This window comes from Echeneis naucrates, chromosome 5 (genome assembly GCF_900963305.1).
Source record: "Echeneis naucrates chromosome 5, fEcheNa1.1, whole genome shotgun sequence".
Lineage (NCBI taxonomy): Eukaryota > Metazoa > Chordata > Actinopteri > Carangiformes > Echeneidae > Echeneis > Echeneis naucrates.
The window spans coordinates 4,285,248-4,301,411 of NC_042515.1; the positions used below are offsets into that span (position 1 = coordinate 4,285,248).

The 16,164-nt window shown below is 42.1% G+C and overlaps 1 protein-coding gene across 3 annotated transcripts; it reads left to right on the forward strand.

The window, feature by feature from the left end:
* The first annotated feature begins 261 nt into the window (after window positions 1–261).
* st3gal8 (ST3 beta-galactoside alpha-2,3-sialyltransferase 8) lies at window positions 262–15,604 on the forward strand. 3 transcript variants are annotated; one of them, XM_029502066.1, is made up of 9 exons: window positions 262–342; window positions 10,588–10,941; window positions 11,404–11,521; window positions 11,609–11,747; window positions 12,279–12,472; window positions 12,553–12,732; window positions 13,035–13,080; window positions 13,630–13,749; window positions 14,044–15,604. In XM_029502066.1, the coding sequence occupies exons 2-9, from the start codon at window positions 10,791–10,793 to the stop codon at window positions 14,209–14,211; spliced, it is 1,116 nt and encodes a 371-aa protein (XP_029357926.1). In that variant the 5' UTR covers window positions 262–342; window positions 10,588–10,790; the 3' UTR covers window positions 14,212–15,604. The 3 variants fall into 3 exon arrangements, with proteins under 3 accessions (XP_029357926.1, XP_029357927.1, XP_029357928.1); XM_029502067.1 differs by lacking the exon at window positions 262–342 and adding an exon at window positions 1,381–2,037; XM_029502068.1 differs by lacking the exon at window positions 262–342 and adding an exon at window positions 8,073–8,267.
* Window positions 15,605–16,164: the final 560 nt, after the last annotated feature.

Genomic DNA, 16,164 nt, shown 5'->3' on the forward strand with positions numbered 1-16,164 from the left:
GAGAAAAAATTAGATCTGGTTTGTTCACACCCACCAATAAACCCACAAACTAAGAAAATAAAGTGCCCCCCCCCCCACCGGTCCTCCTCAGCCCCCCTCCACCCTTTGGTCCCCCCCGGCCCCTCTCAGGTCCTCCTCAGCCCCCCCACCCTCTCCCTCTGGTCCTCCCCCTCTCCACCCTCTGCCCCCCACCCACTCCCTCCGGTCTCTCCCCCCCACCCTCTCCCTCTGGTCCTCCCCCCCACCCTCCCCCTGCCGGGCGGGGCCTGTCTGCTCTGCATCACTGTGGCTCTGCAGCTTCACACAATGAGCAGCGGAACAACTCTCCGGTCGCAGCTTCCTGTGAGTCCCGTTCACTTTCTTTCTCTGCGGAGTTTAGTGCTGTCTTACTGTGTGTGTGTGTGTGTGTGTGTGTGTGCACGCGCACACTTAAATGTGTCTGTGTGTGTTTGTGTGCGCGCGCGGTGGGAACTTGTGCCAGATACTTCGGAAACTTCTCACCAAACTTGCAGCTGATTGATTGATTTTTTTTTTTTTTTTAATTCTACTTTATTTTTGTCTGCGGCTCGATGTGTGTTTCTATCCACGCAGTTTGTTGAGTTGTGCGTTTGTTGTCGTTTTGTCGTTGAAAGTGAAGCAACGTGAGGAGGAGGAAGGAGGAGCGGGTACCTTCCGACTTTTGTCTCGACTTTCCTTGGTGAATTCCTCCAGTTCTCCTCCACGTCCCCCTTAAATCCGATATTTCTGGTGCATTTGTAAATTCAGGACTCTTCCACAAATTGTTTGATTGTGTTTCTCTGCTGGCTTCTGCACGTCTTTATCTGAAATGCAGTCTCCTCAGTATACCGTTATAATCAGCCTGTAGTCTGGTGGAGCAGCTGGGCTCCATTTCCACCTTAATTATACTTGACCTATATAACTTTACTTGGACTCACTGTGTTTAACCTTCGCCTTCATTGTTTTGTCTATACTGATGGAGAGAGAGAGAAAAGAACTACATCCTGTCTTGTTTATTTCAGGCCAAAACTAAAATTTGTTCAGTTTTTCACATGTTATGAAAAAGAGAACAACCCCCCCCCCAAAAAAAAAACAACAACAACAAAAAAAAAACAACTTTTGGAGCGTCAAACCAGCTAAATTCAAAATAATACAGCTTTAAATTTAACTCAAACAGTTCCTGCTCTGCTTTCGTTTGTCTCCTTGTGTTAGTAGGAAGTAAGGCGATCCTTGAAATGACCAAGTTGAATTTACACCTTTAAAGGACAGTGGAAATCAGAATAAATTCACATTTCAGGAGCTGAATTTTCTTTTTTAAAATTCGCTCAGAATGATGGCAACAAAATGAAAATACTGTAATGTTCAATATTCCCCTCACCATATAAATGCTAATAAGACGTCTATAAAGTGATCATTCTGGGTGTGTCATATTTGGTCTACTTGATGTGCACCACTGTGTAATCATGTCATATACCATTACCACAGTTTTCCCTGTAGTTAACTTTTTGAAGGACTCCTTCATTGAAACGTCTCCCGCATCTTCCTAAACCAAGTTTAACTCTAACATTGTCAGTTCACAGTTTGGTCCATTAAGATCCTGCTGTGTCATTAACACTATAACATTCATATCCTTGTTGGCCAGCGTTCAAAATTATTTAAAGTAAACATGTATGGATAGTCATTGTCATTCAGTGAAACTTGTTCCCCTCTAGTTAAAAAAAAATAAAATAAAAAAAAAAGCACGACACCAAGCAGAGAAGACAAGAAACCAATAAATATTTATAGTATATTTCTTTTCTGTTTTCATATTTCAGCCGTCAGATCAAACTTATTGATCGCCAGGATGGTACACTTTTGCTTTACAGTAGGCGAAGTAGAGAGAGAGAGAGAACTTAAACACGGCCATCACCAAACTGTTTCAGACTCCGCCTTATTGTTGTTCATGATTCTTTCATCAAATCAGGCAGGTTGTTGTAGCGACTGAATCATTTGTCATGTTTGTTGGATGAAGTCATCTCATCTACTGAACCTACTTTCACGGTAAGAAACCTTTCTCTTATGTACTCAGAAGTATTTTTAAATTTAATTTAATTTAATTTCTTTTTTACTTTTATCAACCTTTGGGCTATAAATTACTCTTTATGGAGTTTTCTTGTTACTTTGTTTCATGTCATATGATATTTACGGTGAAATGCCAAATCATTGAAGAATAAGTTTAATATTTCTTTCCGGCACTGTGTGTAATATTCATGTATTACCTCTCTGGTTTGTGAACTGGGATACTGAAAAGCATAATTATAGACAGGGACAGACTGATTGTGTGGTCTGTGAGGCAACTGTCCTCTGAATTCAGACAGATGTAATTATAGAGGCTTCACTCTAAATCAGAATAACACAAACGGATTGTTTCATCCTGTCAGACTGTCGGACTTCTTGGATGTATATTTGTATGAGAAGTATAAAGATATACATGTTGAAGAAAAAAAAAGAAACATGGTCAATATTAAAAATAGAAATATAGTAGGAGTGGCGGGATCAGTTGTCCAGGACAGAGAGACAAACAGTTGTCGTCTTTCCAGAGAAGACTGCAGACTGAAGTGGGATAAATATAAATATACCGTGGCAAGAAAAAGTGTGTCATTGGCAGTGGAACTGGCTCTGATAGAGGCGAGGTCTAGTAACTGTTAGCATAAAACATAGCTTATCTGTGGCTTGTTTTTGATGGTGTGAAATAATTGTTTTCACAGTATGAGGTTGTGTTTTGTTTTTATTTGTTTTAGTTCTACCATCAACACTGACTGACTGCGTCATCCAGGGTTAGGGTTGGATTGAATTCCTCTGAATAATTTTGGAGTCTGGAGTTTGGAGTTTTGTTTTGTTTTTTTATCTCAGTATTACAGTTGTGTTATTGTGAGGTTTTAAACCAGGGTTAACAGTAAAGCCCGTGAATAGTACAGCAGAAAGAGTGCGAACAGCAGATAGCTGAGGAAGTCTGATTAAATCTAAACCAAATTCTTTATATCGCACCAAATCATAACAGAGTTACTTCAAGGCCACCATACATAAAGAGCAAAGTCAGAGTTATTTAAAAAGACCCAACTAATCCCACCAGGAACAAGAATGTGGTGACAGTAGCGAGGAAAAACTTACTGTAAGAGGGAGGAACTCCCAAGGAGAGCCAGGCTCAGGGCGGGCAGCCGTCTGCCTCAACCAGAAGACAGACAGAAGATTTATCAAATCTGAAATGGACTACGTTTGGACTTGGCCAACAGATGACAGATGACAGATGACAAAAAGCAGAATTAATAGCAGAAATTGAAAAACTGATGCTCCACTCACATCCCTGCTAACCCTAACCCTAACCCTAAACCCAGCTCTGTCTGGATTAACAAGTCAAGCTGGTTTCAGCCAGACATACAGTAACATTTGGATATATTTCCATCAGAGCATTGGAGGCAGCACCGTGGCAGAAAGGGCGGCCGTTCTTCAGGCCACATGTCAAACCACTGATTGTTGAAAAGCCCTGAAAAACAACAGAGAACCAATGAAGATTCCTGATCCTTTTAAATAAGAATCAAACTTTGATCCATTCATCAAGCAAAATTGGCCAAAGGTGGTTAGGGTTAGGGTTAGCTCTGATCTGCCACCAGCATCCAATTTCACCACAACATGATGTTTTTAAACCGAGCCGGAAAGGTCAGAAAGTCTGAACACAAAGGAGCGACGTTGAGGAGAAACACACAAAGCAAAATGAAGACTTTCGAGAGCCAATGATTGACTGATGAATGAATTAAGCCCTTTTTTTTTCTCGCTCTCGCCGTCTCTGAATATTTGCAGAGAACTATGCCTATAGGATTGACGATACTTGTGGGAAAAGTTGATTTATGAAATTGGCCGATCACGAGAACTTTTTTAACGTCTGTTTCCCAGAAATGCATCCCCTGCCCTGGGCCCCTTTTGTGGGCTGTAAATTGTTGCAAACAAATGATGTTCTTCAAAACCAAACACCCCTAAACCAGTCCCATGATCAAATAAATGTGAAAGCAGCGGCCTGGGTGCCAGTCTGATTTCCATCTCCAGCTCAAGGATGTTGAACAGGAGAGTTCTGATGCCCCGTGATAGGCTAAACGTGTTGTTTTCATAAGGTGGTGACTGAGGCAGCGTGCAGAGGCCAAAACAGTTTAAATAGATGGCCAACTTGAATGCATAGGAGGGGATTGGTCAGCTGGCGAAGGGCTGGACTGTCATGGCGATCAGCCAGCGTTTGCAGGCCGAGAGCCGGAGTATAACTTGAGTACGTGGCCTGCCTGAACTAACGCTGAGCTCCATTTCGTCCATTGCTCCCCTTTTTCACATAGTGAAAGTGGAGAAAAGCGCCTGTGTTGGTTGGCATCACAGAGTGGCAGATTAAATAAGTCCCGACCCGCCAGCCTTCTTGTTTTGACATCAGGAGGAGTGCCAGTTGATACCGCCAACCCATCACGATGTGCCAGATGGGAAGTGACAGTCAGTATCTCATTTTTGCGGAGTACTATCAGTTTATCAGGATGTAGTCTGAAACGGCCATAAGAGTCCCTCTATCTGTGACTCAGCATCTTAACAGGAATAGTGTGTGTGTCTGCACTGTTGCTGTAGTCACTCTTTAGAATTACCTCGGGGTGTGTGAGAGTGTGTGTATCTGGCCTCATGTCTGAGTAGTACACTTCTTCAGCCTGACTAATTTTCCATTCTGCTGCTGGTCAGTGAGTCTTAACAGAAATAACAACGAAACGGAAACATTTACGTTGGGCTGGGTATTAACCCTAAACGCACCTCGGTATCCCACCAGGAGCAGAGGACTGTGGCGTCTGCCTCTGTCTTCATACATGTTATTGAATTATGTGATAATCCGGTTACAATATAACTTCCTGTTGTGCAATCACAACATAAAATGCCTTGTACTGCAGCAGCTGCTTTCTGAAATTGATTCTTCTGCTTCCTGTGCAAAATGTCTGTTAGTTTTGCACCCAGACCAGATTTTTATTTATTTATTTTTGTAATCTCTGAATTAAGATTAAGGCTGGATTGTGAGCCCTCACCCCCAGAGTCATTTAAAGTCCTAAACCTAAAGTTTTCATCGACTGCAGCTGCCTCCTCTCGTCATTTCACTTATGTTATTTCATCTGCAGGTTTACAAGCCAAGTTATGAGCAATCTGTTCCTCTTCATCTTTGCCACTTTTTGTCAAACCAGCTGGATGGGCCGTGCCTGAAGTGTGAGACAAGACAACCAAATACCATAAAATGTCTTTTATCTGGAACACTATATATAGACATCTTTTTGATTCAGAGCTGTTGGGTGTGGGAACGGTAAAACTTTAACACAGGTGGTTAGAATGTCAAATCATGCATGAACTACCACAGAGCTCACCAAGTGTCTGGTCCTGATCTGGACCAGGTCCCAGTCACCAGATCAGGACCTGAAGAATGATCACATTCTACACAGACTGGTTCTATATTTACTGGAGCAGCTTTCGCCTTATTTCCAACAGTGAAATAAGCGAGGAAAGGAGGCATTTAAAGCTGTTAAATAGTTAAAATATGAAGGTTGTTAAATATAAAAACTGTGTGAGAAGTGTGAATGTATGAAAACGAAAGCAGATGACTGACGCAACATCGACACTACAGATCGATACTTTTCATATTTTTTCACTTCCATCCTTGAACCGCTTCTGCGAATACGCGACGCCAACTGTAAGTTTGCTGCTTCCTGTTTCTCTTGCAGTGATAACTGTACTGTTGAAGGGTCTCTCTCTTTAGTCTGTGAATGTTGTCTTCAGTTTGCGATCAGCTCGTCCTCTTCAGGATCTGTTTTCATAATCCGTCTTTTGGTGAAGAGATGAAGGTGAAATGACGCACGGAGTGACAATGGAATGGGTGTTGCTGTGTTTCTGTCACTCTTGAATCTCCTGACACTCAAAATTGTGAGATATGATCTATGTTATATGATGTACCAACTTTGAAGTACAAGAACAGGTTTTAATGTAAAGTTGGTATTAAGCAGCGTGCCAATCAATGGCTTAATACAAACAGAAAAGTCAGTTTGTAGTAATCCGTTCCTGCACGTTGTCTCAACATGAGAAGGTAGACAGTAGGAACAATATGAACGAACATACAAATCTTTGTTATCGATTGACTTTGGTTGGTATCAAAAAAGTATTGATGTGCCCTTTGTCCCCGTTTGTTAATCTAGTAAACTGCTGATGTTAATATTGTAATAATTGTTGGGTCTACAAAAGACAGAAAAGTGTAATTTTCCAAATGCAATTAAATTGGCTCAAAACTTTTAACGCTAAACTTGTACCAACTGGCTGATTAATTGTCAGCCAATAGTCTATAGTAGATGTAATGGCTTAAAGCGTGTGATGGAAGTGAGAAAAACAAAAAAAAGCCCTGAAAAACAGGAAGGTTCACCTGAAACAGGGACCTTTGTTTCTCATTTCCTAAAATATCAAGCAAAAGGAGGCAGGGTGGATTGTTCCCTCTTCTCTGTGGGCGGTCGGTCTGTGAAAAAAAAGTCTGCCAGTCTGGCAGCCTGTGTGAGAACTGGCATCGCTCGTCTTCTGTGGTGTTTTTATCTCGAAGATAGTCGCTGTTCTCGTAGCCTCTCTCTCACGTTGCTGCTCTGCAGAGCAGCTGGTTTCCATCCCAGTGTCCACGTTGAGGTCAAAGGTCGACGAGAGAGACAGGAAGCAGGGCCGTCACATGGTTTTCCTCAGCATAGGGAAACATGTGACCCCCTTTAAACCTGCCAGGCCCCAACCCCCACCCTGCAAACCCTAAAATAACATACGAGCTGTGTGACTCAGCTGACAGTCATTAACCCTCCGCTGTCCTCTAACCTCTGGCAGCACATGCACATGCTTTACTTTTCTCATTTCTTGGCCACATTTTCCATCAGCGGAGTTTCTAATCAGCTCCTAGCACGTTCGTGTCAAAGACTTTGAGCCGTGTAAGCTACGGCACACTGTATGCATGGCTGAAAGAAAAGGGGAGGACTGTTGTGGTTTTTTCTTCTAGCACTGACAGGAACTCCACCTCAAATCTGAGTAACATTGAAACGAAGATGAATTGGCATATAAAAATGTGATTTTTTTCAAGTTTCCACTGCACAGAAACCGGTGACTCTGAGAGGAGGAGCTCAGCTTAATCGCCTCTTATCTCCTGCTGACTGAAACCTAACCCCAAACTGTTGGCTTGGATTGGACATCATTCAAGTGCACTAAACTGATGAAGCTGCAGTTTGTTAGTGAAGGTAAAATAGTGCACAAGGTTACATGCAGTGTAAATGTTGTGAGCCTACAAATGATATTCCCCAGATGTGAAGGAACACGTTTGTTTGGTACGAAACCAGCAAACCATCAACATATAATCCCAATTTTATTGAATTGTTTTTTCTTTTTTTCAGTGAGATTAAAAGCCTGAAAAAATACTGCAAAAAACAAAACAGTAACATAGCAACAGAACTAAAATGAGCATTGTAGTTTAGTTATTCTCCCCACTATAAATTATCACCTCAAGACAGGAAGTCAAGAGTTAGTTTGGCTGTTTTAACTTCCTTCCTCTAAACTGCATTTGAACGTTGTGGAGACCACTCTATATACAAAAATGCAATCCAAATGCAATTTTCTTCTTATTAGCTGTCAGTTGTCACTTTAATTGGCTTCCTTTCTAAAAATAATCTGTTCTTTCGTGGCTCAGAAGTAAAATTGGAGGTGTGTGAAGGAGGAGGGGTGTTCCTCAAACAAAAACAAAGAATAGGATAAAATAGGAATTTGAATATAACATTGTCTTTTATGTTGAATGTGTGGCTGATTGATCTGAAGATGTCTGATTGCGTCACAGCTCAGGACCAGACGTATCATAGCGCCGCATGAGCCTACACCTGATTGTTGTGGGTATGGATATCTTGGCAGATCAGCAACACACTGAACTGTTTGTTTTTGGCCCCCAGGGCATTGTGAGTGAGTGGATTTGGGGGGGGGGGCTCTCTGTTATGTTACGCATGTCTGGGCTGAGTGCTTGCAGATTAACGTACTGCGGCAGCACAGTGTTAAATATGCCAAGTCTGAGTGAGCCGAGGCTGAAGTTTAGAAAAGAGGCGAGAGTAAAAGAACTTACCAATGATCAGTCAGTAGTTATTTACTTCCCGGGAACAATCATTAATAGATATTGATCAGTTTAACTGTGTTTTCTGCGTGATCTGTCAGATCTGAACTGAAATATCCAGCTGGTAAGTTTGCACACATTCAGTCTCTGTCCTAACATGCAGATCTAGTCTGGCAACTTTGTTTTTTGAATTATATAATCCATCAATGTGCCAGTGTTTCGGCAATAGAGTGTTAAAGTTCATACATATGAAAACACTCACACACCCAGCAGTAATAACGTCTCCTTCACAGACTCGTATCCTGTTCTTGCAAAATTCCAATTATTATTGTTGTATTGTACAGTATTTGCTATAATTGCTAAGATTTTAGTTGCAGTGCTATGAAGAAAACTACTCTGATTCATTGTTTTGTTACAGTGAGTGCAGTACTTGTTTTTGTTTTTTCGGGCAGATGTGTCTCAGTAAATGCAGATTCTTTCCCCACAGGGATGTAAATGAATGTTTAGCTCTTTTTTTTTTTTTTTTCCTCCTTTTTTCAATTTATTTCGAAATAACATCTAAAACTAACATGCAGATTGCCTCTTTGAAACAATGGACAATAGCTTTGAGGTTTGTTTTTTTTCCTCCAGTTTCCGTGTTAGAGACAAAAACAAGTTTACTCATGAGCAGACAGTCATTTTAGGTTATTTTCTTTGACCTCTCCTTTTTGCCGAAACCACGCAGAAAGACATGTCAATAGACTTATGACAACATTGCTTTTGATTTAAAAAAAAAAAAAAAAAAAATCCCACAATGAACAACTTGTGCTGTGGTAAAAGTTATCTTTCTTATTTCAAACATTTTAAGCAATCTAAGTGAGTCTAAAATCAGTCCGTTCACCAGCTGGACTCAGACTGGAATATTTCAGCTACTGAGGGGATTTCGGTGAATTTTGGGAATATTGTGTGAATATTTCAATATGCCAACTAGAAATCAGACTCTTCTCAAAGGCTCAAACCAATTAAAGAAATGACTCTTCCTCCTCCTCAACATTTGAAATCAGCTTGGAAAACTGCTTTGGACTTGTGCTTGAAGTGATTCATGAGATTTTTCAGGTTTAAAGAGCTTTGGCTAACGTGGATGGGTGAGGAAAAAGTACTCCTCCAATCCTTTTCTCAAAAAAAAAAACAAAACAAACAAAAAAAACGAATAATACATGACATGTATAATATTATTATAATTTATTTAAAATCCCTGTAAAGGTGTATAAATTGTCAGATAAATTCTATTTTCAGCATCTGTGAATACTTCTTTCGGTTTCAAAGTGAAGATGGTTTCATACTTTATTTCCTTTGCTCCAAAGTTTATTTGGAGATTAAACTCTTTGTTTAATTTTTTTGAATGCGGCCTCAGCACCGTCTAGTTCCCCCCGATCTTAAGTTTAAAAATAAATAAATATACTTAAGAAGTAAAATATACATCATAATATAATAATGTAAATGTACACAAACCCACAAAGGTGGATAATGATATCTGGACTTAAATGTAATTGTACTGTATTGTATGGAGCCTCTGTGTGAACACACTCATACACTCAGACACACTACTTATAGAAATAGAAACAGGAACTGCTAGCTTAATGGGACACACATTATTTGTTTCTGTCGCACAAATTCACATTAATTTCACATTTCAGACTGTTATCTAAATGGACCCATTAGAGAAGCCTCTGCTGCCAACGCCTGATAAAACATGAGCCCGACTCAACACAGCTTTTTGTACTGAAAGTCGTACCTGCTGGTCTCAGATAAATTCAGTGAAGTCAAAAAGTAGATAATAGGCGAGATATAGCTGGAGGGTAGAGAAATGAATTTATGTCCCATAATTGCAGCCAGTCATTACATTTCTGCATTCAGCGCAGCAAAATTAAAATACAGTAATTAATCACATTTGAAAAATGGAACACAGAGAAACACTGACACACCTGAATAACTGCTCTCGCAGCGGGGGTGGCATTGAAACAGACTGGAGAGAGAGAGCGCTGAACTAAAGCCAAACCTGATTGGTATGCAGAGACTTGCTCATGCAGCCATTTCTGCAGAAGCGGAGGGGAGGTGGACCGGGATGAGGAAGAGGCGGGGGAGGAAGGAAGAGAGCGGCTCTGCTCTTCAGAAAAATTCAAAGCTGATGTGGGTTTGGGTGGTGTTGTTGTAGATGATGCATTTTTTTAGAAATGCAGTTTTTGGTCCAACAAAGAGATAGCCTGTTGCTGTTAACTTTAAGATTATTATTAAGGTTCGTTTTTCTCATCTCACAATGAGGAAATTCACAGTGTTGACAGCAGCAGCACACACCTGCGTTTCATATCTGATTCTCCTTCCGTGGAGACAAGCTGCGTTCAGTTAGTATCGTCTGTTGTGGCTAATCACTTAACCTCTGACTCGGGTGTTTTCTCCACCTGTAGGAAAGCACCTTTGTGGACCAGTCTCGGGCTCTATGGAGACGACCGAGCAGAGGGACATGTGCAGATGACACGGTCTGACTATGTTGACATAGCAGGATGAACAGCTGATTGAGATCTCAACATCACCGAACACTTCCTGCCATCGCTGGGCCTGCTGCCCGCCGTCCGTCTGTCCGTCTGTCTGTCCATCCAGCCGTCCAGCCATGTTGTTGAGGAGGAAGCTGTCCTTTGCCTTGTTCATCGCCGCCATCCTCTTCCTCATGCTCGCCAGTCAGAGCATCAATAAGAGACACTTCCTGCCTGTGTCCTTGACCCTGCCCACCATCTGGGCCACGGGGGCCAGCAGGGACTCAGGTGCTGTCCACAAGCTTCATTTATTTTTCTGCCACAATAAGGCACGAACACCAGAGAGCTCAGCTTCAGTGCATGTGTCTACACAGTGACTTAACCATCAATCTGCTTCTGATCACATTCTCAGCCCCAACAGACTCTCAGCAGTAAAATAAAAAAAAAAAAAAACAACTGTCTGACGGTGGCTGCTCTTGGCTAATTGGCTCCGACCACAGAATATCCATCTCAGATACGCCGAGCAGTGATTAGTCAGTCTGATCCTCTGCCTCACCCCCTGCAGATGTTTGGCCCTCACACGCCTTTTAAAAATGTATAAACATAAATAAATATCATATAAAATATAATCTAAAAAATATACCAGAAGAGCGATTCACTAACAGAAGTTAAACCTTAAGGTCAGAACAGCAAATGGCAGGTGCGCCATAAAGACGTCAGCTGTTTTCTGACTCGGTTTTCTCTTTGCAGTGGTTGGACTCACAGAAGCCCCTGCTGATCTGACAAATGACGACGCTGAGGCGACCCCTCCTCCCAGCATGAACCAGCCAAAAACCAAGGAGGAGCCCAAAATCACCTCAAAGCAAAGGTAGCACACAGGAGGTCACGGACGCTTTGAATCCAACCGTCGTGCACTCTGCGCCTGTCTGACTCCACCGTGTCAACCTGTTTTCAGATCTTGTGGTTGCTCCAAGACCTGCATTTCCGACCTGGGCACGTCGAGTTGGTTCACCCAACGCTACAACCCCAAAATGCAGCCCATCATCCGAAAAAATGGAAACAACTTTGACCCCAACTCACTGAAGTGGTGGCTGGTAAGGAGTTTTTCTAAGGCTGATGTGATTTCCTCGACTTGTGATAACACTGAGAAAAGAAGCAGCATTATTACTAGACAGATAATCTGATGTCTAATCAGACATCTGCATTGTGTCCATACAGCGAGTTTAAGTAAAGCTGCCTTTCTATAGAAGGCGGAGATGTAACGTCTTAAATTTGTCTTTGTGGAGGCAGTCAGCAGTGAGCATCAGGAGACAAACGTCTCTTTTCCAGGCATTTATAGATTAGAAGTCCTGCAGCAGAAACCATTAGTAGATTAAAAGGAGTACAGCACGCAGCATCCTGTACATTCAGTGTGTGTTTGTGTGCGAGTCTGATTGAGCTGTAAACAAACCGGAGACACCTGCCATAGGTTTACTGTAACTGTGAAAAATACACAACTAATGTTACATTTCAGTTATTTCCGAGATCACTTTGACACTTATGGTCCTCGTGGAAGGATCAACTATGAACTGATAAATTCAGATACTTCCGATATCTCAGCTCGACTTCCCCCCTCCCCTCCATAGGGTCTTCAACATTCTGGAAACGGACAGAATCTGGAGGATGTGTTGTCAAAGCTATTCCAGGTCATTTCCCCTCCCACCATGGACTTCAGCCCCCTCCCCACCGTTTGCCGTAAGTGCGCCGTGGTCGGCAACTCCGGCAACCTGCGGCTGCACGAATATGGCAGCCAGATTGATTCCCACAGCTACGTGATGCGGTACGTATGTGCGCCCCATTCGAACATCTTGACTCTTTCTCCTCATCTTCCTCACCTCGGTTTTCCTGATCGTTCCTCAGGATGAACAAGGCGGTGACTCGTGGGTTCGAGAAACATGTCGGGAATCGGACCACGCATCACTTAATATACCCGGAGAGCGCCGTAGATATTGAGCCGGGAGTCAACCTCGTCCTGCTGCCGTTCAAAGTGAGGGATCTGGAGTGGCTGACCAGCGCGTTCTCCACCGGGGAGATTAAAATGTACAACACCTGCACCTGCTTTCTGTACAAATTCCTACTCATGTTTATATGCAGCAAAGAACAACTTTTAAATTAATTCATTTGGCACAAACACGGATCGCACTCTAATGTAATGTGTGTTTCTGCTCTCTAATCTTTACATAAATGCATGTTATAACAAGTACACATATTTATTTCTGCTTCAAAGTTCAAATGAACTTTTAAGTCTGATGGAGCAAAAAGTGTGCTTACACGTGAAGTGTGTGGATTTGTATGAATTAATTCGACGAGAGAAACTCCAAATGTTGTGTTTGTGTGTTCAGGACCTACATGAGGGTGAAAGACCGGCTGGTGGCTGACACGGACAAGGTAAAGTAAACACTTCTACATTGTCCTTGCCCTTATTTTGCTAATCCCTATATCCATCGCTCCCATCCTGGTGTACACAACATCAGGAAGGCCTTCAGGGCACAAACATTCATTTTGACTTGAGTGAACTGATCACATCTTGGTGCTGCTTGAATGTGATCTCTCACATTCCCCTGAAGGGAATTTCTGAAGATTTTGAGAATTTTTTGATCAAATTGAATCCCAGTTTAGGCCACAAATTAATACACTAATTATTCAGATTTTAACCATGTTTTCAGGATTCTGGCCCGCTGGCAGAGTTACACACATTTACAGCTCTAAGCTTATTATCTGTACGTGTCAGTTTAGACACGTACAGATAATATTTCCAGTTTTTGCATTTTGACTGTTACCAAAATTCAGGAACATTTCCTGGATTCGTTAAACTTTTGGTTATCAGATGATTCAGTTGACAATGGGTATTTATCAAGATGTTATAGTGACACATGGAAACTGCTGAGAGCCGATGAACGTCAGCACATTTATCATTTGATCATGGGGTGTGTGCAGGTGATGGTGTTGAATCCAACCTTCTTCAAATATGTCCACGATCATTGGAATGAGAATCACGGCCGCTACCCTTCCACTGGAATGCTGGCCATCATCTTTGCTCTGCACATCTGTGACGAGGTAGGTGGGGAGAGGCCTCCGCCCACTACAATTAAATCACTGGAACCAATCATGTCGTGACGTGACAAAAGAGTGCGCAAATCTGTCCCTGAATGCAGCACTAAGGGAAATAACTGCACGCGTGTTTTTTGAGTCTGATCTTAAATGCATCATCAGATAACAAGAATAAAAGTTAGAGCCTATTAAAGTGTCATGCAGCCGCAGGATGTTTTAGTGACCTAACAGCATGTCATGTTCAATTGTGTTGTTATTAAATGGCAGAATTTCAGGGCATCACTTCCTGTCCGTCCACAGGTGTCCGTGTTCGGCTACGGCGCCAACGAACAGGGACACTGGCATCATTACTGGGAAAACAACCGCGATGCCGGAGCCTTCAGGAAGACCGGCGTCCACAGCGGCGACTTTGAGGCGCAGGTCATCCAACAGCTCAACAAAGAAGGCAAGATCACGCTGTACTTGTGACACGGCAACTTGCCTGTCGACCCCCCGACCTGCTGACAGACCTGCAGACCTCATCACGGACTCACTGACAGTCTATCGCCAGGCGGACTTTCCGACTGACTGACACTTTTGAGAGCTTAGCATGCCGGTGGATGGACAAGTAAAGACGATCAGACTCCTGACGGACCAGCACACTGACACAGAAAGACCACAGTCTGGAGACATGCTGACCTTGAAGCCGACCTACACCCTGACTGACGGACTGACCCGCTGACGTGCTTGACTGTCACACCGGTCTGCTGAGTCCTGGATAAGAATCCAGGTATGCTGGACTGAGGCTGCTGTTGAGCCTGAAAATGCAGACTATCTGTAAAAAAAAAAAAAAAAAAATGGGGCTAATGGGGTGGGAGGAGCTGAATCTGCTACCTCCAGCTAGTTGTGGGGCTTCCTCCATGTGCAAACTCTTGCTGTTTTAAAGATTTTTCAGCTCAACTTGAAGAAACAAAAGTGCTTTTTCCGGGGCTCTCCACTGTTCACACAGAGAACTCGTCCTGCCATCTACGACTGCATGGACTGACCACACTAGTTTTGCTCTGAGCGGGACACAACCACAGACTTTTTATATCTTTATATTTTTTATTGGGTTTTATAGACATTAATAAATGGGGATAATATTTTTCTCTTTAATCAAAGCACTTTGCGCTGAAGAAGAAATGACACAAGGAGGCCATGCTGTTACTCTTCTGTCAGACCAAGTTACAGTACTTTTTTTTTGTTGTTGTTTATTATCCATCCATTTATCCTTTTCTTTAAAAAAAAAAACAAAACAAAAAACATCCTGATGTGGAGGATCCTGCCAAACCTGGAACTGAAAACAGGATGATGGTTCACATTTTAAGATATGTCAATCAGTTTTTCTTTTTCTGCCTAAAATGTCACTTCCTGTCTTGACAATATGTGGAAGCAGCGAGTGGGAGAGGCCTGTATGAGGCTCTCAGCCTGTGGTTACGATGATTCAGTAGTCTGCAGGTCAGCGTACGATCGAGTGTAGAAAACTGGAATGTTTTTATTAGTAGTATATTTGGCAGGTTTTAATTTGTTTTAAAGGAACCATCCAACATTTTTTTTAATGGCAGTTTCCCTGATGGCCATCAAATCCAAATAATAATACTGACTTATCAGAGCTTAAACTGCAGACTGCTGAACTTCATCAACACCTAATATACAGATGTAACTGCTCCTCCGTCATGACATAGATAGACAAAGACGACTTTTAACTTGTTTAGTAAAGAAAGCTTAACAAGGACAAAATCAAACAATCAGTAACTTTGAGTGTGAGAGCTGTGCATGGATGTAGTGCAATGCATCTTTAAAAAAAAAAAAAAAAAAAAAAAAAACTAATTCTGAGGTCCAACCAAAAATGGCCAGCCATATAAATAATATAAGGAGAAACTGACCAGTCCTGCAGGTTACAGAAGAGTGAGTCGGCCGACGGCTGAGGTTTGTGTCAAAGGGAGATAACAGCATGCTGGAGGTTTCACACCTCTACTGTGAATGTAGAAAAAAAGCTGTTGCATTTTATCTAGGGCTGGGAGATCTGAGGAAAATATCCCCAGATATTGTGATTGTGATTTTATTTTGTGCCTTTTTCCAAGTGGAGGTGGTTTGTTGTTTTGTTGTGTCATTCACAGCAGTTGTATTTTGTGTGAAAATGGGCTAACACTTCGTACTGAGAAGATTTCTTAATCAGCATCTACTATAGAATAAAATAATGTGTGAGGGGTTAATTGAATGGATTTAATTAATTTCCAGTGCAGTTGCAGGTTTGGTGTATTTCCGCTGATATGGCCACCAGTTTTTGAAAGTTGATGAGATTGCAGTGCGTCTCAGACATGAGGAAGATTTTCCAAAGAGTAACCTGATCTGCTTTACGGAGACATCAGGTTTGATGACCGTAGAGTCCTAAAGGCAGCG